The sequence below is a fragment of the Sminthopsis crassicaudata genome, chromosome 1 (assembly GCF_048593235.1).
Source record: "Sminthopsis crassicaudata isolate SCR6 chromosome 1, ASM4859323v1, whole genome shotgun sequence".
Classification (NCBI taxonomy): Eukaryota; Metazoa; Chordata; class Mammalia; order Dasyuromorphia; family Dasyuridae; genus Sminthopsis; species Sminthopsis crassicaudata.
In genome coordinates, this window is record NC_133617.1 from 147,935,914 (window position 1) to 147,958,070 (window position 22,157).

The 22,157-nt window shown below is 32.9% G+C and overlaps 1 protein-coding gene across 1 annotated transcript in view; it reads right to left on the minus strand.

Annotated features, from left to right (window-relative positions):
• Positions 1–22,157, minus strand: part of INTS8 (integrator complex subunit 8) — a 62,010-nt gene that overhangs the window by 2,114 nt on the left and 37,739 nt on the right. The window contains exons 17-27 of the mRNA XM_074269185.1: positions 21,137–21,321; positions 20,650–20,683; positions 15,949–16,005; positions 15,811–15,872; positions 14,462–14,580; positions 13,408–13,511; positions 12,306–12,356; positions 10,845–10,918; positions 10,694–10,758; positions 10,339–10,382; positions 424–569 (exon numbers count right to left, since the gene is read on the minus strand). Of these exons, the coding sequence (XP_074125286.1) occupies positions 453–569; positions 10,339–10,382; positions 10,694–10,758; positions 10,845–10,918; positions 12,306–12,356; positions 13,408–13,511; positions 14,462–14,580; positions 15,811–15,872; positions 15,949–16,005; positions 20,650–20,683; positions 21,137–21,321 (912 nt within the window). The 3' untranslated portion in view covers positions 424–452. The remainder of the gene's footprint in view (positions 1–423; positions 570–10,338; positions 10,383–10,693; positions 10,759–10,844; positions 10,919–12,305; positions 12,357–13,407; positions 13,512–14,461; positions 14,581–15,810; positions 15,873–15,948; positions 16,006–20,649; positions 20,684–21,136; positions 21,322–22,157) is intronic.

The following is a 22,157-nucleotide window of genomic DNA, read 5'->3' on the forward strand; positions in this document are numbered from 1 at the left end:
GAAAAAGACAATGTGGGAAGATATATTAATATTATTTAAAGTAGAAGTGGCTAAAGCAGAAAATAACATTTACATACACACTGACTTCTAGACAACTTGCTGGAAAAATAATGTAAGAACTCAAACTCAAAGTGGGGCACTCAAGAACTTGGTGCTTAAAGAAAAGCTAAGTAAATATCTTAGCTCAGCAGCTAAGCAACTGGACTTCAGAAAAAAAATACTACACTAGACTATTTCTACTACTTGACCTGTGAAATTTTTTCTTTTGAAGATACTGCACTAGGTTAGTTTTTCCCCCCTAAAATGTTTAAATGCATTTCATGAGGAAAACACAATTTATTTGTATATATATATTGTATAAATGTAATATTTTAATATTGTTTATTTTAAACTTTGTTTAAAAAAAAATAAAGTTAATCATACTTTTTGAATGGGAAACATTTTTCTTTACTTTAAAAGTAAAGTTTTGCCATTGCCTGGAGAAATTTCTTCTTTCTTCTCTGAGCTGCAAGCTGTAGTACTTCTTCAGGATTACTCATATTCAGTTCTGTCTGTCCAATGGCTTTTATCTTTCAAAATAGGATAGGTTTTGAAAATTATTATATATAAATTAATATATACTATATATATTATATATAAATGCTTCATTGACAATTCATAGCAAACTTCTGATAAAAAAATCAATTTTATCTAACAGACATGTATATAAAGTACTATAGATATATTAAGACAATTTTCTAGTTAAATCTGTATGATAACATTGGTTTTTGTCCCATCTCCTTCCTACATCATTTATCTCCTTTTATTCTCTTTCACTCTAGTATACTTAGCAAAATAATGGAGGGGCAGTCTTTTTCAGTTTATTTTTGTTGAGCAAGCTGGTAATGTAATATTTTTTAAATTATAGAACTATGTACATGAATATAATTTTTTTATTAACTGTTCTAAAATCCTAAAAAGCAGTAGGAGTATATTCTTCTTGGGTCAAATTTAATTAGTCCTTATTCACAGTTTAGTTTATGCTGAGTATTTTCTCCAAAATAAAATAGCTAATTAATCTGTGCTAGGGCCTTAAGTCAGTACTTTAATGTAGCCCATATGATGTGCACAAAAAAATAAAACAAGTTACTGCTCTCAAAAGAGCTTACTATCTAATGAGGAAAGCCAACAAATATATGCAAGCTGCAAGATAAATGAGGATAATTAACAAAGGGAGACACTAGAATAAGAGTGAAAAAAGGCTTCTAAAGGATGAAATTTTTAGCTGGGACTTGAAGGAAGCCAGGGAAATCAACAGGCAGAAGTGAGAAGAGAGGTTTCTAGGTATGGAAAACAGCCAGAGAAAATGCCTGGAGCAGAAAGATAAAAAGTGTGTAGCTTGTGGAAAAATAAGACCAGCATCACTAGACAGAGCAGTATGTGTGGAGAATGGTGTAAGAAGACTGGAAAGAAGGAGAGGGGGGAAGGTCATGAAGGTTTCTCAATACTATAATTCTGGAGGTAATAGGAAGCCTTCTGTGGTTTACTGAGCAAGGAGAAATGACATAGTTGGATCTGAATTTTAGAAAAAAATCGTTTTGGTGACTGAATAGAGTATGGAAAGGCACAGGCAGAGACTTGAGACAGGTTGATTCATCCATCACCAGTCTGTTGTGATAATCCCATACATAAAGGGATGAAGACCTACACTTGAATGGTGTTATGGGAGAAAAGGGAGCATATTTGAGAGATGGTTGCAGGCTTTCGCAACACTGGATACAGCAGAAGGAGGTGGTGTTGAGAATGAGCAAGTCAAGATGACTCCTAGGTTTTTTGAGCCTGAGGAACTGGGAAGATGGTAACAGCGAAACACAAAAAAGAAGGGATGATTTAGGGGGAAAGAATGAGTTTAGTTTTTGGCCATTTGATGAGTTTAAAAGGCGTATTGGATACCAAAATTAGAGACATCTGAAAAAATAACTGGAGACAAGGACTGGGAGTTGGTAGTAGATTTAATAATCAACATAGACATGGTTAATTAAAATTCATAGGAGCAGATAAGAGTAGCAAGTGAAATAATACAGATGGAGAAGAGGGCCCAAGAAAGATTATGTGGGGACATCTATGGTTATAGAAAAGGATCCAGCACAGAAGATTGAGAAGGTGCTGTCTAAAAGAAGTAATGTGATAGGAAGAGAAACAGGAGAAGCAGCAGTGTCCTGAAACCCTAGAGAGGAGAAAGGATCAAGGAGGAAGTGACCAATTAATATCAAAGGCAGGGAGGTCAAGGAGAACAAGGGACTGAGAAAAGGCCACTGGATTTGGGCAACTACAACTAAGAAATCACTGACAACTTTGAAAAATGCAGTTTCTTTGGAATAATCAGGCTGGAAGCTAGATTATAAGGAGTTAAAAAAGAGAAGAAAAGTGGAGGCATTGACAGAATATAGCTTTTTTTTTCTGAAGAAGAGTACCTACAAAGGACAGGAGAGATAAAGATGATATAGGTAATGGGGGTAGAACAAACATGCAAGTTTTCAGGATGAAAGATGTGATAAAATTTGTAGGCAGAGATAATGACCTAGAAGACAGAGAAAAACTGAAAATAGGTGCTAAAGTAGAGAAGATGGAAATCATGGCAAATAGCCTTTACTTTCTCTGTCATCACTAGGATATTTTCCTGCCACTATCTTCTCGTTTAATTGCCTCACATGAACTGGTCTTACTCCTTACCCAGGGGAAACCTTTATTTATTTATATGATCCCTATTCACTTCCTTCAACAGATCTCCCCCAATTAGCTCCACTTTAATAATAACTTATTTTTAGTCTTTCCCTGTCTAGCTATTGATGGGAATGATCTAAAGTTTGGGTTTAGCAGGGCATAATCACCAATATAAAGGGGCTAGCAATTCAAGAGAGGATGGTGTGGAGTGGAATTGGTTCACCAAGAGTCAAGATGGGGAAAAGAAGATGTGTCAACTAGTGCAGGGAAAATGGTCAGAGAGAGAAATGAGAGATCAAGGAACTGGACATTACAGTATTATAGAAGAACAGGGTTTTGTAAGGGAAGGCAGAGGCAGATGTGAAAATCCAATAGGTTATGATTGGGAAATTGAATTTCAGAACTTTGGAATTTGGAGGTGGCACAATTATGGGTGATGTGAAGATCAAGGATATGATCATCTTTGTGTGTGGCTAAGATAGGTAGGAATAGGGGAAGTGAGTAGGTTATGGTGTTTTGAGGGAATATATATTGAAGTTATATTACATATACATGCTGAAGTCCCCTAGTGTGGAGGTAGGAATTGGGGAGGAGAGAATAATTATTATAGGAATTTGTGTTCCTTTATTATAGCTACATACTTAGGTTTTCTCCTTGAAGTGCCCAAAACAGTAGAAGATGAAAGAAGTTATCACTGCTAACTATTTGATGCCATTTTAAAAGTGGATTTTGAAAATTCTGCTATCACTTTAAACTGATTAGACATCAAAAAATAATTAACTCTATTAAAATCCCATTAAAATAAGGAGAATCTGGCCTGTTTATGAAAAAGAACTTTTGATAGATATACTCTTAAGATATCATGGTTTCTACTGTGTGCTCTTGATACAGATCTTTCTTTACATTTCTGATCCATAAATCTTTAAACATCTATCTCACACACTAGAGATTTCTTAAACTCTCTCTTGATGCCCTACTAGCTCTTTCTAGACATCTGCTCTGCCTAGCATACTCTATCTTCAAGGAAAGATAAGAGAACATTAATCATATTCTCTTTAACCACTCTCCCAGGAATGAGGGCTCTGCTTCTAAGTGCTCTCTCTGCCCAACCTCATGGACTCCCAAAAGCAGGGAATAACTTTTTGATGAAACTACAAGCTGAAGGCCCCATCAACAGGAGTGTCTCCAAAGCAAGACACCTTTTTCCCCTCCCTCTCCTCCAGATCTTCATATGATACTGTCCCTTATCAACCAGCTTCAAGGATCTGACTTCAAATCCACTGGATGCTGCTTCAATCTGCTATTGGCCTATCTCTCAAGCTCACCAGCCCTCTAGATTGGGACCCTATGAGATGACTAAACTCTATGCCCATTCCCAGCAGGAAGTAGTTTCAAAAGATGAAATTATCATCCCAAAAGACTTTGAGCCCCATTTGTTTTTTTTTGGGGGAGGACACTGGTTGTTGGAGGTAAATGGACCCTAGCAAAATACTATCCAGTATCTGAGGGGGCCCCAGCAAGGAGCAAACTGACCCTGTGTTAATCTCTACTACTGTGCCCTGGTAACCCGCTGGCAACCCTATGATATTACCAAACTTTGGCTTCTCCCCAGAGGCCACTTTATTTCACTCCCAGTTTCTGGATTACCTGGTCTCAAAAATTTCAGCATAGTCTCCTCCTGTTTAGGGACAACTCTCCCCTCTCACTTTCTGAAAGATTTCTAGCAAATCAAAGTATAGGGAATCCTAAAATGAGTTTACATTCTCTCCTTTTCAGAAAATGCAAATATGCTCATCCTGGAAACTTAGTTTCCCAGACTTTTTTATTACTATAGTTAAAGCAACCAGAGGAGCCCAGCATGCCTTGATTAGCTTCTTTAAGATACCTATGATTGGAACCCAGGCTTTCCCAGACTGTTTTTGTTAGTATTTTTAAGGCAGTCTCAACATTTCAATATGCATCCTTGTTCTTGTCTTTATTTTCCCCTCTTCCCCTGAGAACTCCCCAACATTATAGTTCCCTTATAAAAGATAAGTTTGGGATGATGATTTTGACTAAGTCCTTTTCAGAACAAAGCCTTCTATGAGGTACTCTCTCCCTCACGCTATCTTCCTTTAAAGGAGTCTTTTTCCTTACTACAACTAACTCTAGTTAATTTGCTAACCTACTCTATGGAGTTAACATTCCAGTAAATGGCATACTTAGACCTCATAGCATATTCCTTCAATGGCTTCTTCCAAACCTCTTTCTGTGATAACCCTATTGCTCTCTCATATCTATTTCATATTCACCATTCCTGGTGCCTATTTTACCTCTTCATTTTGCCTGTAACCTCCTTTCCTGAATTAAATGTACCATTTGGCTAAGGGGGAAAAAAAAAAGCCATCTCTGATATAATACCTTGGGTTGTCCCTGTCTTTTATTCCGACTAGTCAGTATCTGAGGCTGGATTCAGTCTTAGGTTTTTCTAATTCCAGATCAATGCTATCCACTGAGCCACTGGCTTTGTGACTAGAGGTGGGTTACTATCTATTCAATGTAGTGAATTTTGCATTAAACTTTTCTAAGAAAACTAGGTAGGGGCAGCTAGGTGGCACAGTGGATAGAGCACCAGCCTTGAATTCAGGAGGGCCCAAGTTCAAATGTAATCTCAGACACTTAACTCGTCCTAGCTGTGTGACCCTGGGCAAGTCACTTACTCCCAGCCTCAGAAAAAAAAAAAAAAAAAAGAAAGTGAGGTAGTACAGTAGATAGAATGACAGACCTGAGTTCAAATCTAGCCTCAGAAACTTACTAGCTGTGTAAGTGTAGGCATGTCATTTAACCATATTTGCCTCAGTTTCCTCACCTGTAAAAAAGGAAATGGCCAACCACTCTAGAATCTTTGTCAAGAAAACCTCAAATGGAGACATGAGAGTCAGACATAAATGAAATGACTGAACAACAAATTTCTAAGAAATGATGATAGCCAAGAGTATCCCATATTGCAGAAATGGCAACTTTTTAAAATATATCCAGTTGGAGCTGCTATCCATGTTTTCATCCCCTCTTTACACTCATAAAGTTACCACCTTAGTTCAGTCTCTTGCCAATTGTCACCTGGATTATTCCAAAGACAACCTTCTAATTCATCTTTCTGCTTCAAATCTATCAACCACTTACTGCTAGCAAAATAGTATTTCCTTAAGCAGAGATTGGACTACAGGACTACCTTATTCAATCAACACCATTGGCTTAATTGCCTTTAGGACAAAACAAACCTCTCTACTCAGCTTTTACCCTAAATTAACTTGACCTAAACTATCTTTTCAATCTCACTAGACTAATCCCTTTCCCTACTCTGAAATTCCATCACACTGATCCACAGTTATCCTTCCATATAATGACTTTCTCCATCAAAATTTTGATATATCATGAATTGGCATAAGATATTAAATGGGAATTTTAGGGGAGTTTTGTGCAACTTGCAGATAACATGCAAAGGTTAGGAGATGACACAGAACTTACAAACAAATATTTCACCCAAATTTTACAGTATGATAATACCCTATAAAAGAAAAAGAAAAAAACTTAAGACTTCTTCTCTGGTATGAAGGGATATAAAATCCTTTGGCTTTTAAAGATTTTCATGATCTGGCCCTTTCCTACTTTTTTACTCTTCTAACACCTTACTTACTCTTTCCATACTCGTACATATTTTATGCAAATTTTGCACATCACAGAGCCCTCCCTTGATATGAAAGAGATAACTCTATTTGTCAATCTCCATCTTCTGGTTCTGTGTCATATCCTATGTGTAGAAGTCACTCTTTCATTTATATCTAACAGAGCTCTTCTTTTCCTTTATGGTACAGCTCAAACTTCATATTCTACCTGAGATCTAGATAGATTTCCCTAAATGCTAGTGCTTTTCCTGTCAACTTACATGTATTTAACCATTGGTTTACACTTTTTTATTCGTCTTTTATTTATGCTGTATATATATTTATATAGTACTTGCCTTCCTTATCAGAAAGCTGCTTTAGAGTTAATAAGGAAGAAATTATCTTTTTGGTAAGGAAAAGGGGAAGAGGCCATTACCAAACAAGAGATAGAGAAGATGATAAAAAATGAAAGTGACAGTCATGACTACATAATTTGTTAATAAGCACCTATTATGGAGCAATAAATTATGCTAAATACTATTTTCCTCCCCACCAGTTTGCTGTTGTGAAACAAATCAGATGGCATCTAAACAACTATGTTCAAATTAAATACAGAAACAACCATGTTCACATTAAATAAACTTAGGATAGTCATTGAAGAAAGACACAAGGATGAAGGGGAACCTGAAAGACTTCCTGTAGAAAGTAGGATTTTAGCTGAGATTTGGAAGAATATGGGGAGGAAGAACATATCAGAATGAGGGAGTCAATGAAGGTATCAATAGTTGGGAAATAAGATGCTGAGACAAAGAAATAGCCAGGAGGCCAGTGTCGCTGAATCTCAGAGTATGTAAAGAATAGTAAGGTGTGAGAAATACTCTGGAAGGGGCTAAGTCATGCAAAGTTTTAAAAGCTAAATAGAGGATTTTACATTTGATCTTAAAGGCAAGGAGTAGCCAGTGTAGTTCATTGAATGAGTATGTATGTATGTGTGTGATTTTTAGACTTGTGTTTTAGGAAGATAAAGCTGACAGCTGAGTAGAAGAAAAACAGGAGTGGGGAAAAGACTTTGGGCAAGGTGGTCAACCAGTAGGTCACTGAAATTTTCCTGACATAAGGTCATGAGAACCTGCCACCAGAACTGTGGCTGTCAGAGGCAAAAAGTGACAAATGTTACAAAAGTAGAATAGGACTTAACAACTGATTAGCTATTAGGGAATGTTGAAGAATGAGAAACCTCAGATGACACTTTGGCTATAAGTCTGGGTGACTGAGAGGAGGGTGATACAATCAAAAGCAATAGGAGAAGTTGGGGGAAAGAAAAGTTTAGGAAAAAAGATGAGTTCCATTTTAATATGCTGAGTTTAAGGTGTCTATGGGACATCTAGTTTTAGATGTTTAATAGGTAGCTGAATGTCAGGAGAAAGGTTAAGGTTGAAGAAGAAAATCTAAGAATTATCAGCAGAAAGATAACCAGTTCCATGGGAACTGTTAAGATCAACAAGGAAAAAGAGTATATAGAGAGAAGAGAGTATATGAGAAGAGATCTGAGGGACACCACACCTTTAGCAAGTGAAAAACCTTTAAAGGGAAGGAACTCTGTATGATTGATGTAATCCTACAAGATGTTAACTCAGTGGAATTGATAAGACAATGGTTATCTAGGTTAGCATGTGAGTTCTCTAGTTCAGTATCATTGATTTAATCTTACAACAAATAATTGTTCCCTAGTGATATACTGATTGGTTTATACTCAGTATACTGTAATGATGGAATTGTAGTAGAGTATATAACTGAGGACCAAGTCAGCCACAGACATTCCATCTTGAACCAGCCTCTGGTGGCTCTCCTGCCTCCTGCATTTCCTCCACTGAAAGCAAGACCCATTCAGGAGAGCCTCCAGAAAGCTAGCCAGGCCCCTGGCAAGGAGACAAGGCTGTGAAGAAGATAATAAAGACTTTTGGACTTTATTCCTGGCTATTCTCGTGGTGATTATTCTGCTGAAAACAAGGCTGGTCCCAAGACCTCCAGAAAGCTAACCAGAACATTACAAAAACCTGAATAAACATCCAGCAAAGGAAATGAAGACGGATCAGTAAACTAGGAGAAACAGGCCTGGTAATTGCACTGCTAGTGGAGCTGTAAGTTGGTCCAGCCACTCTTGAAAGCAATGTTTATGCCCAAAGCTAACAAACTATATTTATCCAATATCACTACTGGGGCTATACCTAAAAATCAAAGAAAAAAGAAAAACTATACAGAAAAATATTTATAGTCAGCTATAAAATAGCTATCAATTGGAGAATGACAACAAATTATGGTAAATAAATATAATGAAATATTATTGTGTTTAAGAAATGATAAAAATGATTTCAGAGAAATCTAGAAAAACTTCTATGAAATGAGTACAAGTATGTGTCAAAAACAATAGCATTGTAAAAATGAACATTTATGAAAGACTTAAAAGAATTCTGATTAACACAATCATTGACCATGATCCTAGAGAGCCAGTGATGAAGATTTTTTTATCTAACTCCTGACAGAAATGCAGTCTCAAAATCATATTTTTGGACATGGCCAGAGTAGGAATTTGTTTTGCTTAAGAATCCATTTGCAAAATAGCTATTTTAATTTTTCTCCCTAAGGTTTAAGAAAGGGGAAAAAAAAGCTTGATAATTGAAAAAAAATAAAATTTACACCTCCCCTCCATTCCAAAGGAAAGCTTCATGCTTGTAGGGATCATGCACTTGTATTTCTGCATACTTCTATCCCTAGCACTTGGTACCGGACCTGGCACACAGCTGGCATTTACCAATACATGATCTTTATAATTCTCCTAATTCTGTAATTTAATCTACCAATAAACTGCATGAATTTGACAATCCAGTGAATATTCCATCTGTATCTTTGTCTTAGGATAGATTTTTAACAAACATTGATGGATCTCCAGATTTACTGTCTTATATGTCTTTATGTTTTGTGAAATAAAATTCATCCTATGGATGCTTCTGAAAATCTAAAAGTCTTTGGTATCTCCTGATCTTACGTCATTATTCCCAATGTAATTTCCATCATTATCCTTCACACCCATGATTGCCTTAAAGTCTACAAACATCAAACTGTGCTGAAAACACTGGAGAATTTTTTCTAGGTTCTTCATAGGATTTCTCTTGAAATTTAGCCTGTGTAACAAAGATTAAAGTGTAACTATATCTATGATAGTCTGTTTGATTATATACACTATAAGCAATAGAAGGTAAAGTGTCTAAGCCTCCCATGAAACGATGTTTATTTCTCTTCCTTCAGTATTAATGAAAACTCATGTACTATTTATTTGTCCCCTTTGAGAAGTCAAATGTATTTTTTTCCCAAGGCAATTGGGGTTAAGTGACTTGCCCAGGGTCACACAGCTAGGAAGTGTTAAGTGTCTGGGATCAGATTGGAACTCAGATCCTCCTGACTTCAGGACTGGGGCTCTAACCACTGCGTCACCTAGCTCCCCCGATGTAATTTTTAAAAATGTGGTACAATGATGAAATTAAAACTGTTTTTGTCTCTGACATTTACTACTACCTCTATGGACATGGGAAAAGTCACAATCAGAACCCTAATTTCTCTATCGCTATGGGGATAATACCTCTTTCAAAGAGGTGTTTTCAGGCTTCAAAAAAAAATTTTTAAAAAGTGATTTGCAAATAAAGTGCTATATTAATGTTTATTATTGTTATTATTGCTCTGGTTTTACTAACACTAAGGTCACAATACATATGGAAATAATTAAATCTAATAAAATTCCACTAACATTAACAGCTTTTGTTTTTATTTAAAGTGGGGAAAAAAAAGTGTATTTTTTTGTTACAAGATGAATGTTAAAAAACAAATTATGTCAATTTATGCCATATAAAATGGTAATGCTTGAACTAAAATATACTTTTTACTTTCAATACAATGTACAGAAAAATATACCACTGATCAAAAGAAACAAGCTTACCACAATTTGCCTTTTATCTGTTTCTCCTCTTTTATGATGTAGATCTAAATAGATTAGTTAAGAATAACAGAAGTCTTAAACATTATTAAATCAAGTCCATAGAGAAAATATTAAGAAATCTTCAAATAAGTTTTGCATGATTTGACATATATAACGAATATCATATTTCTTGACTTTCCAATGGCAAAGGAGAGGGGTGAGAGGGAGAAAATTTGGAATTTAAAAAAAAAAATGTCAAAAAAATTCTGTATTCAATTCTCATTTTTAGTTTTTCTTTGGAAAGCATATAGCAACTTTAAATGCTTTCTTTCCTTACAAAAATACATTTTCATTAAATAACATGACAAAAGGATACATGTCAAGTATTCCAAAATGGTAACATCCCATATGTAATCATAGTAGGAATCCATGGCATCATAACTAAAAGAAAAAAAAAATTAATTTAAGTGACTTTAATTATTAAGCTCACAAATTTCAACTTCATTTCATTTTTAAATGATACCCACCTATTTTGTTCCTGGAGTGACTTAAATGCTGTTTTATAGTCAACTTCTCTAAGGAATTGACATAAAATTGCTACCTACAAAGAGATGAAAATTTTTTTTAAAGTTCTTTATTCAGTATTAACAATTTGTAACATTCAATCATTCTTACATTTATCAGGTTATTGTTAGTTTATACTGTTTCAGGAAATACTTAGTATTCAAATAGGCCTTGAAAAAAAGTTTAACTAAATTAGATAACCACAATGTAACTGGATAGTGAGTTGATTAAAATATAATCGGTTACTCCAAATCTAGCTCATATGTAATCTGTGTGACCTTTAACCTGTGTTCTTTTTCAAGGTATAGCTATAGTTTCTTAAAAAAAAAAAAAAATCTCATTTAACTATTCAGCTAAGCTCTGTCAAACTAATTTATCCTAAAATAAACAAAACACTCCACTCATTTTTCCTTTCTCTCTCTCTTTTTTTTTTTTTTTTTGGTCTTTTAAATCCAAATGTCTATAAAAGCAGATAAAACACTGGTGCTGGAGTCAGGAAATCATGAGTTCAAATGCAGTGTCACACATTAATGTTATATGACCTTGGTCAAGTCACTTATCCTGTTTACCTCAGTTTCCTAATCTCTAACATGGACATAATTATAGCATCCACCTACTAATATTATTGTGAAGATAAAATAAGACAATATTTGTAAAGCTGTTTGCAAACCTGAAAACAGTATGTAAATTTTAAATTATACACATATACAAAGTTATTATTAAAGCCAAGTTTTTTCTCCAATTTTGGTGAGAACATTTCAAAATATTAAAAGTGACAACAAAGTCAATGAAATTAAGAACAACTAAGGAAATGAGCAAATATCATATGCATCAAGTAAAATGCTTAATAGGGTAAGATCAATTCTATTTCAAAATATCAGAAAGTATATAACAGAAGGCAAATGTCAGGTGGTGAGGTTAAAAAGATAAATAAAACAACTGTTTCTGCATTTAATGAGTTTAAAATTTAATAGAAGAGAAAAGAAAAAGATACAACTTATGAGTTTGAATGTGGTAAGATCAGTTCAGGAGTTATCAGGAGAAATGAAAGGGATAGACTGCTTTTCGCTAGGAGGAAAATGGGGAAGGTTTCACAGAAAAGCTGGGCTTTGAAAAATGGAAAAGATTTCAACAGGCAGAAGATTAGGTAGGACACTCAATGCTAAATTAAAATGGTTGTTCAATTACCAAACGGATCTATTCCACTCTGTCATTTCAGGTTAAATTTTAAGGTTAATCTTTTTTCTAATATATAAAATTTTTTTGTTGTTATTCAAATTCTTCAAAGTCTCAAAATTATCTAGTCACAGAAGAAGCAATACTATAAGCTAACTGTAATTTTGATAAATACAAAACATTACTTTCTATCTTCTATTTTAATATGCAATAAATATATACTATTTTAATAATAATAATATACTGACCTGTGTATGGCAATTTAGAGAAGAACAACATTTTATCATACGTTTTATGACCTATAGAAAAAAGTAATATGATTATTTTCAAGAAACTATTTTTAAAAAAGAAGAAATAGTGAGGAAACAATGCATAACATACATCTGAATTTTGATGTGCTAACTAGAATATCACTAAGGAAGGCTATAACTTAATTCAAAAACTTAGGGAGGAAAGAAGAGTAAAAGATATACTCACATATGTGCTATTAGGAGCTAGATGCCCCAATGAATAGAACACTGAGTCCGGAGTTCGAAACACCAGAGTACATATCCAGTAGCAAACATATACTAGTTTTGTAATTCACTTAACCTCTATTTGTCTCAGCTTCCTCATCAGTAAAAACCACTTGTTGAGAATCAAATGAGGCAATAATTGAAAAGCACTTAGCACAGTGCTGGGCATACACAGTAAACATCATGTAAATGTTAGTTGCTGTTCAAAAAATTTCATAAAACGGGGAATCAAGGAGAAATTATTATTATTACTATTATGAAGGACAAGACGTAATTTATGAACAGAATGCTAAGGGAAATATGGTAAATAGCATACTGGTCAAGAGCCATAGAAACAGAAATGGTAACCATATCATAATAATATAGAAACAGAAATGGTAACCATATCATAATAATATACTTCAATAATCTGGAGAGAAAAATGATAAGTAGTTTAGAAAACAAATCACAAGTCTGGCACAAAGGCATGTTACAATGGTAATGTAGGGAGGAATGGGAAAGAGGGTAGGATTTTAATTCTCTGAACATCTGCTGGGTCTCTCGTTGACAAAAAGCAGAGTAACTAATAGTTTCTTAAGGCTCAATTTCATTTTTTAAAAGTTGAAACAATCAAAATGGGAAAAGTATCTGCCTCCCAGAGTAGTTGTGAGGAACAAATGAGATAACATTTGTAAAATGCTTAGCCCACTGCTGGGTACATAGTTAGCATTTTATAAATGTTTACTTCCTTCCCTAACTCCCAAATTCTCTTCATTAACAAGGCATTACTTCTTATAACCTTTTTCTACTTTCTATTTTTCAAGTGTTACATAACTGTTAATATGATAATAGTTACCTGGTCTGTGTAAACATCTGGTGGCACAGCTTTATTAAAGAAATCAGAACACACAGCTCCGGCTTGAAGGTAATAGTGAAGAGCTGCTGAATACTGGTTTGTTGCTGAAGTGGAAAACATGTAAAGAATTATAACCTAAAAGCCGATGTTGTGCAGAATTAGATACAATATAATAGGAAAAAATTATAATTATGCACAAGGTAATTAGAACTGACAAAACTAGTAAGCCCACTATACTAAAGCATCACATAAAAAAACAAAAGTAGGAATAAAACAAATCTAATATGAATACCTTGAGGAAAAAAAAACCCTTAATATTGATTTTGATTTTAACATCTGCCAGGGTAGTCAATTAACAGCTTTGTTGCTCTTTAATTAAGAGGAAAATGAAACCATCAAAATTCAAGGTCATATTTCTTATCAAGCAATTAATTACTAGGGATTTTGTTTATTTATGAAATTTTTTGCAAAGTTTCTTAGTAGCCAATATACATCCAGAGCAACTTGGAAAATGTAACATATTTGTTCTGATTGTGTATTAGGGCCCTGGAAAATATGGGGAGAAAATAGTCAAATATGGTTTCAAAGTAATTAAGATAAAAAAATCTTATTAGGTCTGTACAATAATGAAAATACTACTAGGCATGTCCCAACTAAAATAAAGCTAAGAAAAGGAATAATTCAGAATTTTAATAATTTCTAAGGGTATAATTAGGCAACTGTAACATTGAATTTAGTCTATTTAATTAATTATCTAAGATCATTCAATCTTCTTCCAAAAGGTCTGGATCCAATTTTTAAAGAAAAAAGGAAATAACTTCTGCTATCAAATTAAAATCATCTGGATTAAAAGTTCCAAGTAGAAAAAAATATATAAATCATTAAGTCTTAATCTCTCTTTCCATTTATTTTGAAGGAAAAATCACAATTATAGAAAACACACAGAACTTAGGTTTCTTAATTCATATAATAATTATTTTAATAAAATATAAATGAATAAAATGAGATATTTCAACTAAAAAAAAAATACCTACAAGAAGTAAATACCACTTACCAAAATAAATATCTGCTTGAATAATTAACCAGGAATGATTGCTGGAGTTTATTGTTAGTGCATATCGAACTAGCTCTTTCACAGTAACAGCTACAGCTTCAAAGTCCACTGATTGAAGGCTAGAAAAATAAGATATTTGACATCATTACTTTTTAAAAGAAAAAAATCTATTTCAAATAAAAAGCATTAATGAAACATACAAAAGATAAATGATAGTCATCAGAAAAAAAATGTACCTAGAATCACAATCATAACTGGGTGAAAATCTAAGATAAGCACTTAAAAATACTTCTCACATTGTACTAAATTATCAGGTATGGTTTCTCCAGCTAAGATTTTCAAAGTCTGGGTAAAATATACTAATTCAAGAAACAATTATAAAATACTTAATAAACCTCACCAAAAAAACAAAACAAAACAAAAGAATCTAGTAAATGAAAATGCTTTGTCTAAGTTCCAGTTTCAGTTTGATCAAATTAAGATGAGTAAGAATGATATCAACAGTTTTGCAAGTGATAAATGAGGACATGCTTGTCTTTTTTCCCCCACTGCATCTATTCCTAGCACATAGGTATTGAATAAATGTTTAAATGATGCAAGTTTCATTATCTCAAATGAGATGCAAAAGAACAAGTGTTTATTTACCTAATATGTGCATTCTCTACTACAATAAGCCTTTAGAGTAATTGGAGATTTACAGTGGTAATCATGGGAACTTGACTCCTTGAACAATGTGGCAATTTACATTTACATAAGTACTTTATAGTTTATCTCAGTACATTTATTTCTCACTAAATTTCAATTCTGTCACTTCATCAAGATATGACAGTGACACAGTCCAGTGTCCAATCCAAGAGTATGCCAACAAAGCACAAGCTGGGAGAGTTTCTAGCAATCTGGAAAAACAAAACTACGGGCCTGATGACATTCTGTGTACCTGTCATACAAGGGCCAAACTAGCTAAATTTGGCAAGACTCATTACAAGAAAGTTGTCTATACCAACTAATGAAAGATGGTCTGTTAAGGCACACAGGACTACTGTAATCTTCATTGATAGAGGGGACATAACAATGATGAAAACACTGATTTTTGAGGAAGAAGGTTATTATTTGTCACTAAGTATTAATACAGTCTCATTTGTTATTCATAATTTGTATTATGACAACTTTTCAGAAAAAACTCAATGTCCCTCATTGTGAAAATTACTCAGCTGATGAGAAAATAATAAATGATTAATTTAGATACTTTTGAGATTGTCCCAGACTTTGGTAAAACAATATTTTATTAGTTGCATTACCAACTATGCTAATAATTTTATAAGAAGTATGAAAAATGTGATGTTTCTTACTTGGGAATGGAAGAAGGCCAAATAGAAATGTGCTCAGCTGTAATCTCATTGACAAAGTTCTCCTAAAAATATATTAACAAATTAATTATGTATTTTATCCAAGATTTTTAAAAGGTAAATTGTGAAATAAATACTAACCCGAACATTATGAAGTTTCACAAACAGAGATAATACAGTAGTCAAAACCAATGGTTCCTGGGAGGCAAAGAAATCAAATAAGAAATAGAAATTTAAAAATTATACATTCTAATTTGCTTCTACCCTTAGAATGATCTTTTCCCCCCTCAAATCAGTATTCTTATAAATTATATTTCCCAATTGCATGTAAAAACTTTTTTAGCAATCATGTTTTAGAATTTTGAGTTCCAAATTCTTTTCCTTTCCTCCCGTTTTCCCCTGCCTAAGTCAAGCAATTTGATTTCAATTATATACATGAGGTCATGCAAAACATTACTATATTAGCTGTGTTTTAAAAGAAAAGGTAGACAAAATAAAACATAAAAACAAAGGATGTTTAAAAAACTATTTACATCTGCATTCTGAGCCTATCAATTCTCCCTCTGGAGGTGGAGATCATTTTTCATCATGGATCCTTTGGAATTTTGGAATTATGGTGATCAAAATAGCTAAGTTATTTATAGCTAATCAACATTACAATACTATTATTAATATGTACAATGTTCTCTTTATTCTGGTCCCTTCGTTTTACATAATTCATGTAAGTCTTGCCAGCTTTTTCTGAAACCATCCTGCTCATTCATTCTTATTAAAACAATACTCACAATACATCACATTTTGCTTAATCACCAACTGATATGTCTCTCCTCAGTCTCCAATTCTCTGCCACCATAAAAAGAACTCCTATAAATATTTTTATACAAATAAGTCTATTTACCCTTTCTTTGATCTCTTTGGGGGTATAAACCTCATAGTAGTGATATTACTGGGTCAAATAGTATGCAGTTTGATAGCTCTTTCAGCATAGTTCCAAATTGTTCTCCAGAACGGACGGATTAGTTCATGATTCCACAACAATACATTAGTTTCTCAATTTTTCCTCTTATCTTCCAGCATTTGTCATTTTTCTTTTGTGTCATGTTAGCCACTGTGATGAGACATTTATCTCAGCTGTTTTAATCTCTAATCAGTAATGATTCAGAGCACTTTTTGGGATGAGTATTGATAGCCTTGATTTTTATTTCTGAAAATTGCCACCATGAGTTACCAATTGGGGAGTAATTCTTATTTTTAACAAATTTGGCTTACTTCTCTATATATTTGAAAAATGAGAAATTCTCTTTATAAGAGAAACCTGATATAAAAAACATTTTCACAGTTTCCTGTTTTCCTACTCATTTTGGCTACATTAGTTTTGTGCAAATGCTTTGTAATTTCATGTAATCAAAATTATCTATTTTTCTTCCCTCCCCTCTTATCTTTTGTTTGGTTATAAACTCTTCTCTTAACAAAAAATATGACAGATACATTTGTCTATGCTCCCCTAATTTATTTATGTATTCTTTGTCTAAATCATTAAAATCTACTTTGACCATTCCTTGGCATTTGGTCCATACCTAGTTTCTGCTAAACTGCTTTCCAGTTTTCTCAAGAATTTTTGTCAAATGCTGAGTTCTTACTCCAAAAGGTGGATCTTTGCGTTTATCAAACATTAGATTGCTACAGTCTTTTATTAGTGTATAATGTATCTAATCCATTGATCTACTAATCTATCTTTTAGCCAGTATCAGAATGTTTTCATGGCCACTATTTTGTAATATACTTTGAAATCTGGAAATTCCAAATCACTTTAACATTTTTTTCATTGATTTCCTTGAAAATATTCTTAATCTTTTATTCTTCCAGTTGAATTCTGTTTCTACTTTTTCTAGCTTTGTAAAATGATTCTTTGGATGAATTAGTATGACACTAAGTAAAATTAACTTGGGTAGAAATGTCGTTATATTTCTTCAACCTACTCATGAGCAATTAATATTTCTTCAATTGTTTAGATTTATCTTTGTGAGAAAAGTGTTTTGTAACTGTGTTCATGTAATTCCTGGGTTGTCCTGGCAGGTAGACTCCCAAGTATTTTATAATGTCTGAAGTTTTTTTTTTTTTTTTTTTTTTGTCTCTTACTGGGGGATTTTGAACAATCATTTTTCTAATAGGATTTTACTCTTAAGGAAGGCAAGATTTTTAACTTAAATCACTTCATTTGCTATGACATTTAACTGTAACCTGTTTATTTTCTTTTATAGAATGAGAGACATCAATTTCATTTTTTTTCTACCTGAAAGCCCAGGACACACTATTTATGTCAAAGTTCCATTATTTAGATAACACGACAATCTCTTTGGACTGAGATTCCCTCAGTGACAAGGTTCTCCACTCAGCTTCCAAAGTGACTTCTTCTCAAACTAATCTGCCTTAGTCCCCAAGGTTTTTCTGATCCTTTAAAATAGATTTATAAAATAAAAATAAAATAAAAAAGGAAGAATAGGGCTTGTCCAAATAAGTGAGTACATTACATATAACAATTATTCTAAACAATTTAAGAAAAAAATCTTTATGCAATTAAGTCTTTAAGAAACATTATTGCCCCCCAAAAATCAAGGGTCAAAGAATATAACAATTTTCAAAATTAAAAAAGAAAGCTATTAACAATTCTATGAAAAATGCTTTAAATCACTAATAGTGAGAAAAATGCAAATTAAAGCAATTTTATGGTTCTATCTCATACCTATCAAATTGGCAAATAAAAGAGGAAAATAAGGAAATACTGAAAGGGTCATGGGAAAACAGGCACATTACTACCACAGAGCCAGTGGAGCTGTGAAATTTGGCCATGTGGAACTATGTTTATAAAGTTACCAAACTATGCTTGACTTTTCAGCCAAGGATGTCATTACTAGGCCTGTATCCCAAAGAAATAATATAGATTTTAATATATGTACAAAAATATTTATGTGTATGTATATAGATAAATATTCTTACTATGGTATCCCAAAATTGGAAACTAAAGACCTATTCTACTGAGGAATGGCCAAACAAAAACATGGTAATTAAATGTAATAACTATTATTGTGCCATTAGAAATGATAAAGTAGACAATTTCAGAGAAAATTGGGAAGACCTTTATTTGCTGTCTACTGAAGACAGTAGAACTGAAAAAATTCACACAGTAACATTATATATTATTATTTGAAAGACTGATGAGAAATCTCTGATCAATGCCATAACAAACTGCACATTCAAAAGAACAATGAAAATCAAATTTAAATTTCAGAAAGCTAGAGATACATTTTTGGAAATGGCTAAGATGGGATGTTGTTTTTCTGGACTATGTAGCTATGCACTAATGGATTGGGGTGGGGGGTGGAAAAGAGAATGGGATGAGAGGGAGGGGATCCTTTTTCTTTTTTATTAAATTTACTCCATTGAAACAGAAGGAAGAGAAGGGAAAGATGAATAAAAATATGCCTTATTATGAAATTAAAAACTATTTTTTTAAATTATGAGAAAAAAACATTTTTCATTTACATTTCCTTTCCTCATGACTATTATTCTTCAGTTACAAAATATTTAGTAGTGTTATTAATGTAAAATCACAGTAAACAGTATCTATTTAGATCATATTATCTTTAAGCTGTAGGATTTGAAATTATAAAAACAAATTCAAAATTAATTCCAGAGGTCTTTGAAAATCTTCTCTATGTTTGGAAGCTAGAAAAACAATCTGGATTCAGACCAGTTCCAATGATCTTGTGATGAAGAGAGCCATCTACACTCAGAGAGAGGACTATGGGAATTGAGTGTAGTTCACAACATAGCATTTTCACTCTTTTTGGTTGCTGCTTACTTGCATTTTATTTTTGGTTTGATTTGATTTTTCTTGTGCAGCAAGATAATTATATACATATGTATGCATAGGTTGTATTTAACATATTATTTCTATGATGTGTAACTATATTGGACTACTAGCCATCTAGGGGAAGGGATAGGGGAAGCGATGGGGGAAGGAGGGAGAATTGGAACACAAGATTTGCAAGGATTAATGTTGAAAAATTATCCATGCATATGTTTTGAAAAAGAAAAAGCTTTAATAAACAAATGACCAGGTAGATTTCAGAAGAATCTGGAAAGACTTATATGAACTGATACTGAGTGAAGTGAGTAGAACCAGGAGAACAGCAACATTGTGTATTGATCAACTATGATAGACTAAGCTCTTCTTAGCAATAAGTGATCCAAGACAAATCCAAAAGACTTGTGATCAAAAATGTTATCCACATTCAAAAAAAAGAAGAATGGAGACTGATGCAGATTGAAACATATTAATTTCACTTTTTAAAAAATTTGTTTTTTTTTCCTGTTCACAGTTTTTCTTTCGTTACAATTCTTCTTTCATAACATAACTAATATGCAAATATGTTTGTACATGTATCACTTATATTGAATTACTTGCTGTTTTGGGGAGGAAGGAAAAGAGGGAGAAAAATTTTAAACTCAAAATCTTACAAAAATGTTGAAAAATATCTTTACATGTAATTGAGAGGGAAAGTACTATTAAGTGCAAAAAAAAGTTTGCAACACTAAAATTCCCAGGTTATCTTTCTCAAAATCTCTTGTCTAATTCTTCTCTCATCTTTAATTATGTAACTGATTTTTTTGAATCCACATATAGGAATTTAAATTCATCCTAATTAAGCTTTATGTTATTTAAGTTAGCTAATCTTTCTCAGCTTTGCGTCATTTGTAAAGCATTAAAAAAAAAAAAAAAAAAGAAAAACAATGTTATAATTTAATCAGCAATATGGTCAGTTTTCTTGTCAAACTTACCCGTAGCTTTTTGATAAAAGAGAGCAGTTCACTCCTATATAAAAAGAGTTTCAAACACATTATTCAACATCAAAAATTCAGATAAAAATCATGTTTGTTTGTTTTAAACAAAGCTTTATGCAAAGTTTATAAAGCAGAATGTTAACATTTAAGACAAATCCCTACTTTCCAATTCTACACAGATAAAAGATAATTGTTTCCTTTAAAATATTTCCTCAAAAATCCTCAGCACTGAATAAATTCAAAAGTATTCTTCATTTTGAATTTTGCTAGACTACATTTATCAGTTAGCATTTAATATCCTAAAATGATCAACAATACAAGTTACCTCTTGAAGCTAGAATGATCACAAAAGATCGACACTTTTCTATGTTCTATTTTACAAAGTAATGACCATAATGTTCTTAAGAATGGGTGTTTTCTATGTAATAGACTTTAGAAATGATTGAAACATGTATATTTAAAGAACATAGTCGCAGAAACTTACCGATACATAATACCCAATGTAGATTCTCTCTGCTTTATTAAACTAATTCTTCCATCGTTGCTTCTCTTATGTTGACTGGATATACTACAGATCTGAACAACAACTTCCCAAAGATCTTTAGCAGTCTGAGTACTTTCTTTAGGGCCTGGGAGTTCTTTGCATGTAGCTGCCAAAAGCTGTCCTAGCTATAACATGAAAAAAACAAACAACTATATATACACAAAAGAGAATGTCATTTTGTCATACTTCTTTTCAGAATGTTTCTGCATAAATATAGATAACAAACATGCTTGTTTAAAGTACAGAATTTATTTCATATTATGATATTAAAACTGAACCACTGGTTGCTCTAAGGTTGTAGGTGAAACTGGAATCATGCATTCTCAGAAATTCTACACTGGCATCAAATGTAAGTCATATATATTGTCAGAATGAATACTTTACATTTCTACAACTTTTTATACTTTACAAAAGCACTCTAACAGCAGGAAATTCCCATAGACTCAATATGGCAGAGGAATGAGAATTACGGACATTCAAATTGTCTAGGAACTTCCATCTTTCAAGTCTTAAGAGACAGGTAGGTGACATAATTTGGTCTGAATTAGGAGTATCAAAATCCTTTAGCTCAAAACAACTTTTTGCACAGAGGAGTTAGATACACTCAATTTAGAAATATAACTAGGGAGAGGTTAAGCTTATGACTCTTTTAGTCACATAAAATTGTTTTTTTAAAAAACGGAGTAACATAAAACATGTATATACATAATTTCTGTGCTGCTGTTTCCCATTTATCATAATTACCCATAATACTTAATAACTACAGCCATATGAAAATCCTGCAAAACCACCCTGCTATGTTTTTTTATACATAGGCTTATGGGGATAAGGCTACTAGAAGGCAAAGAAATTATCCATGTTTCATAATAAAAACAGAAGTGGGAATTCTTGATGATCAGTCTACTTTACTACTGGCTTCTCTTTCCATTAAAAAATGAACTTATGATCCTTTCCACTCAAG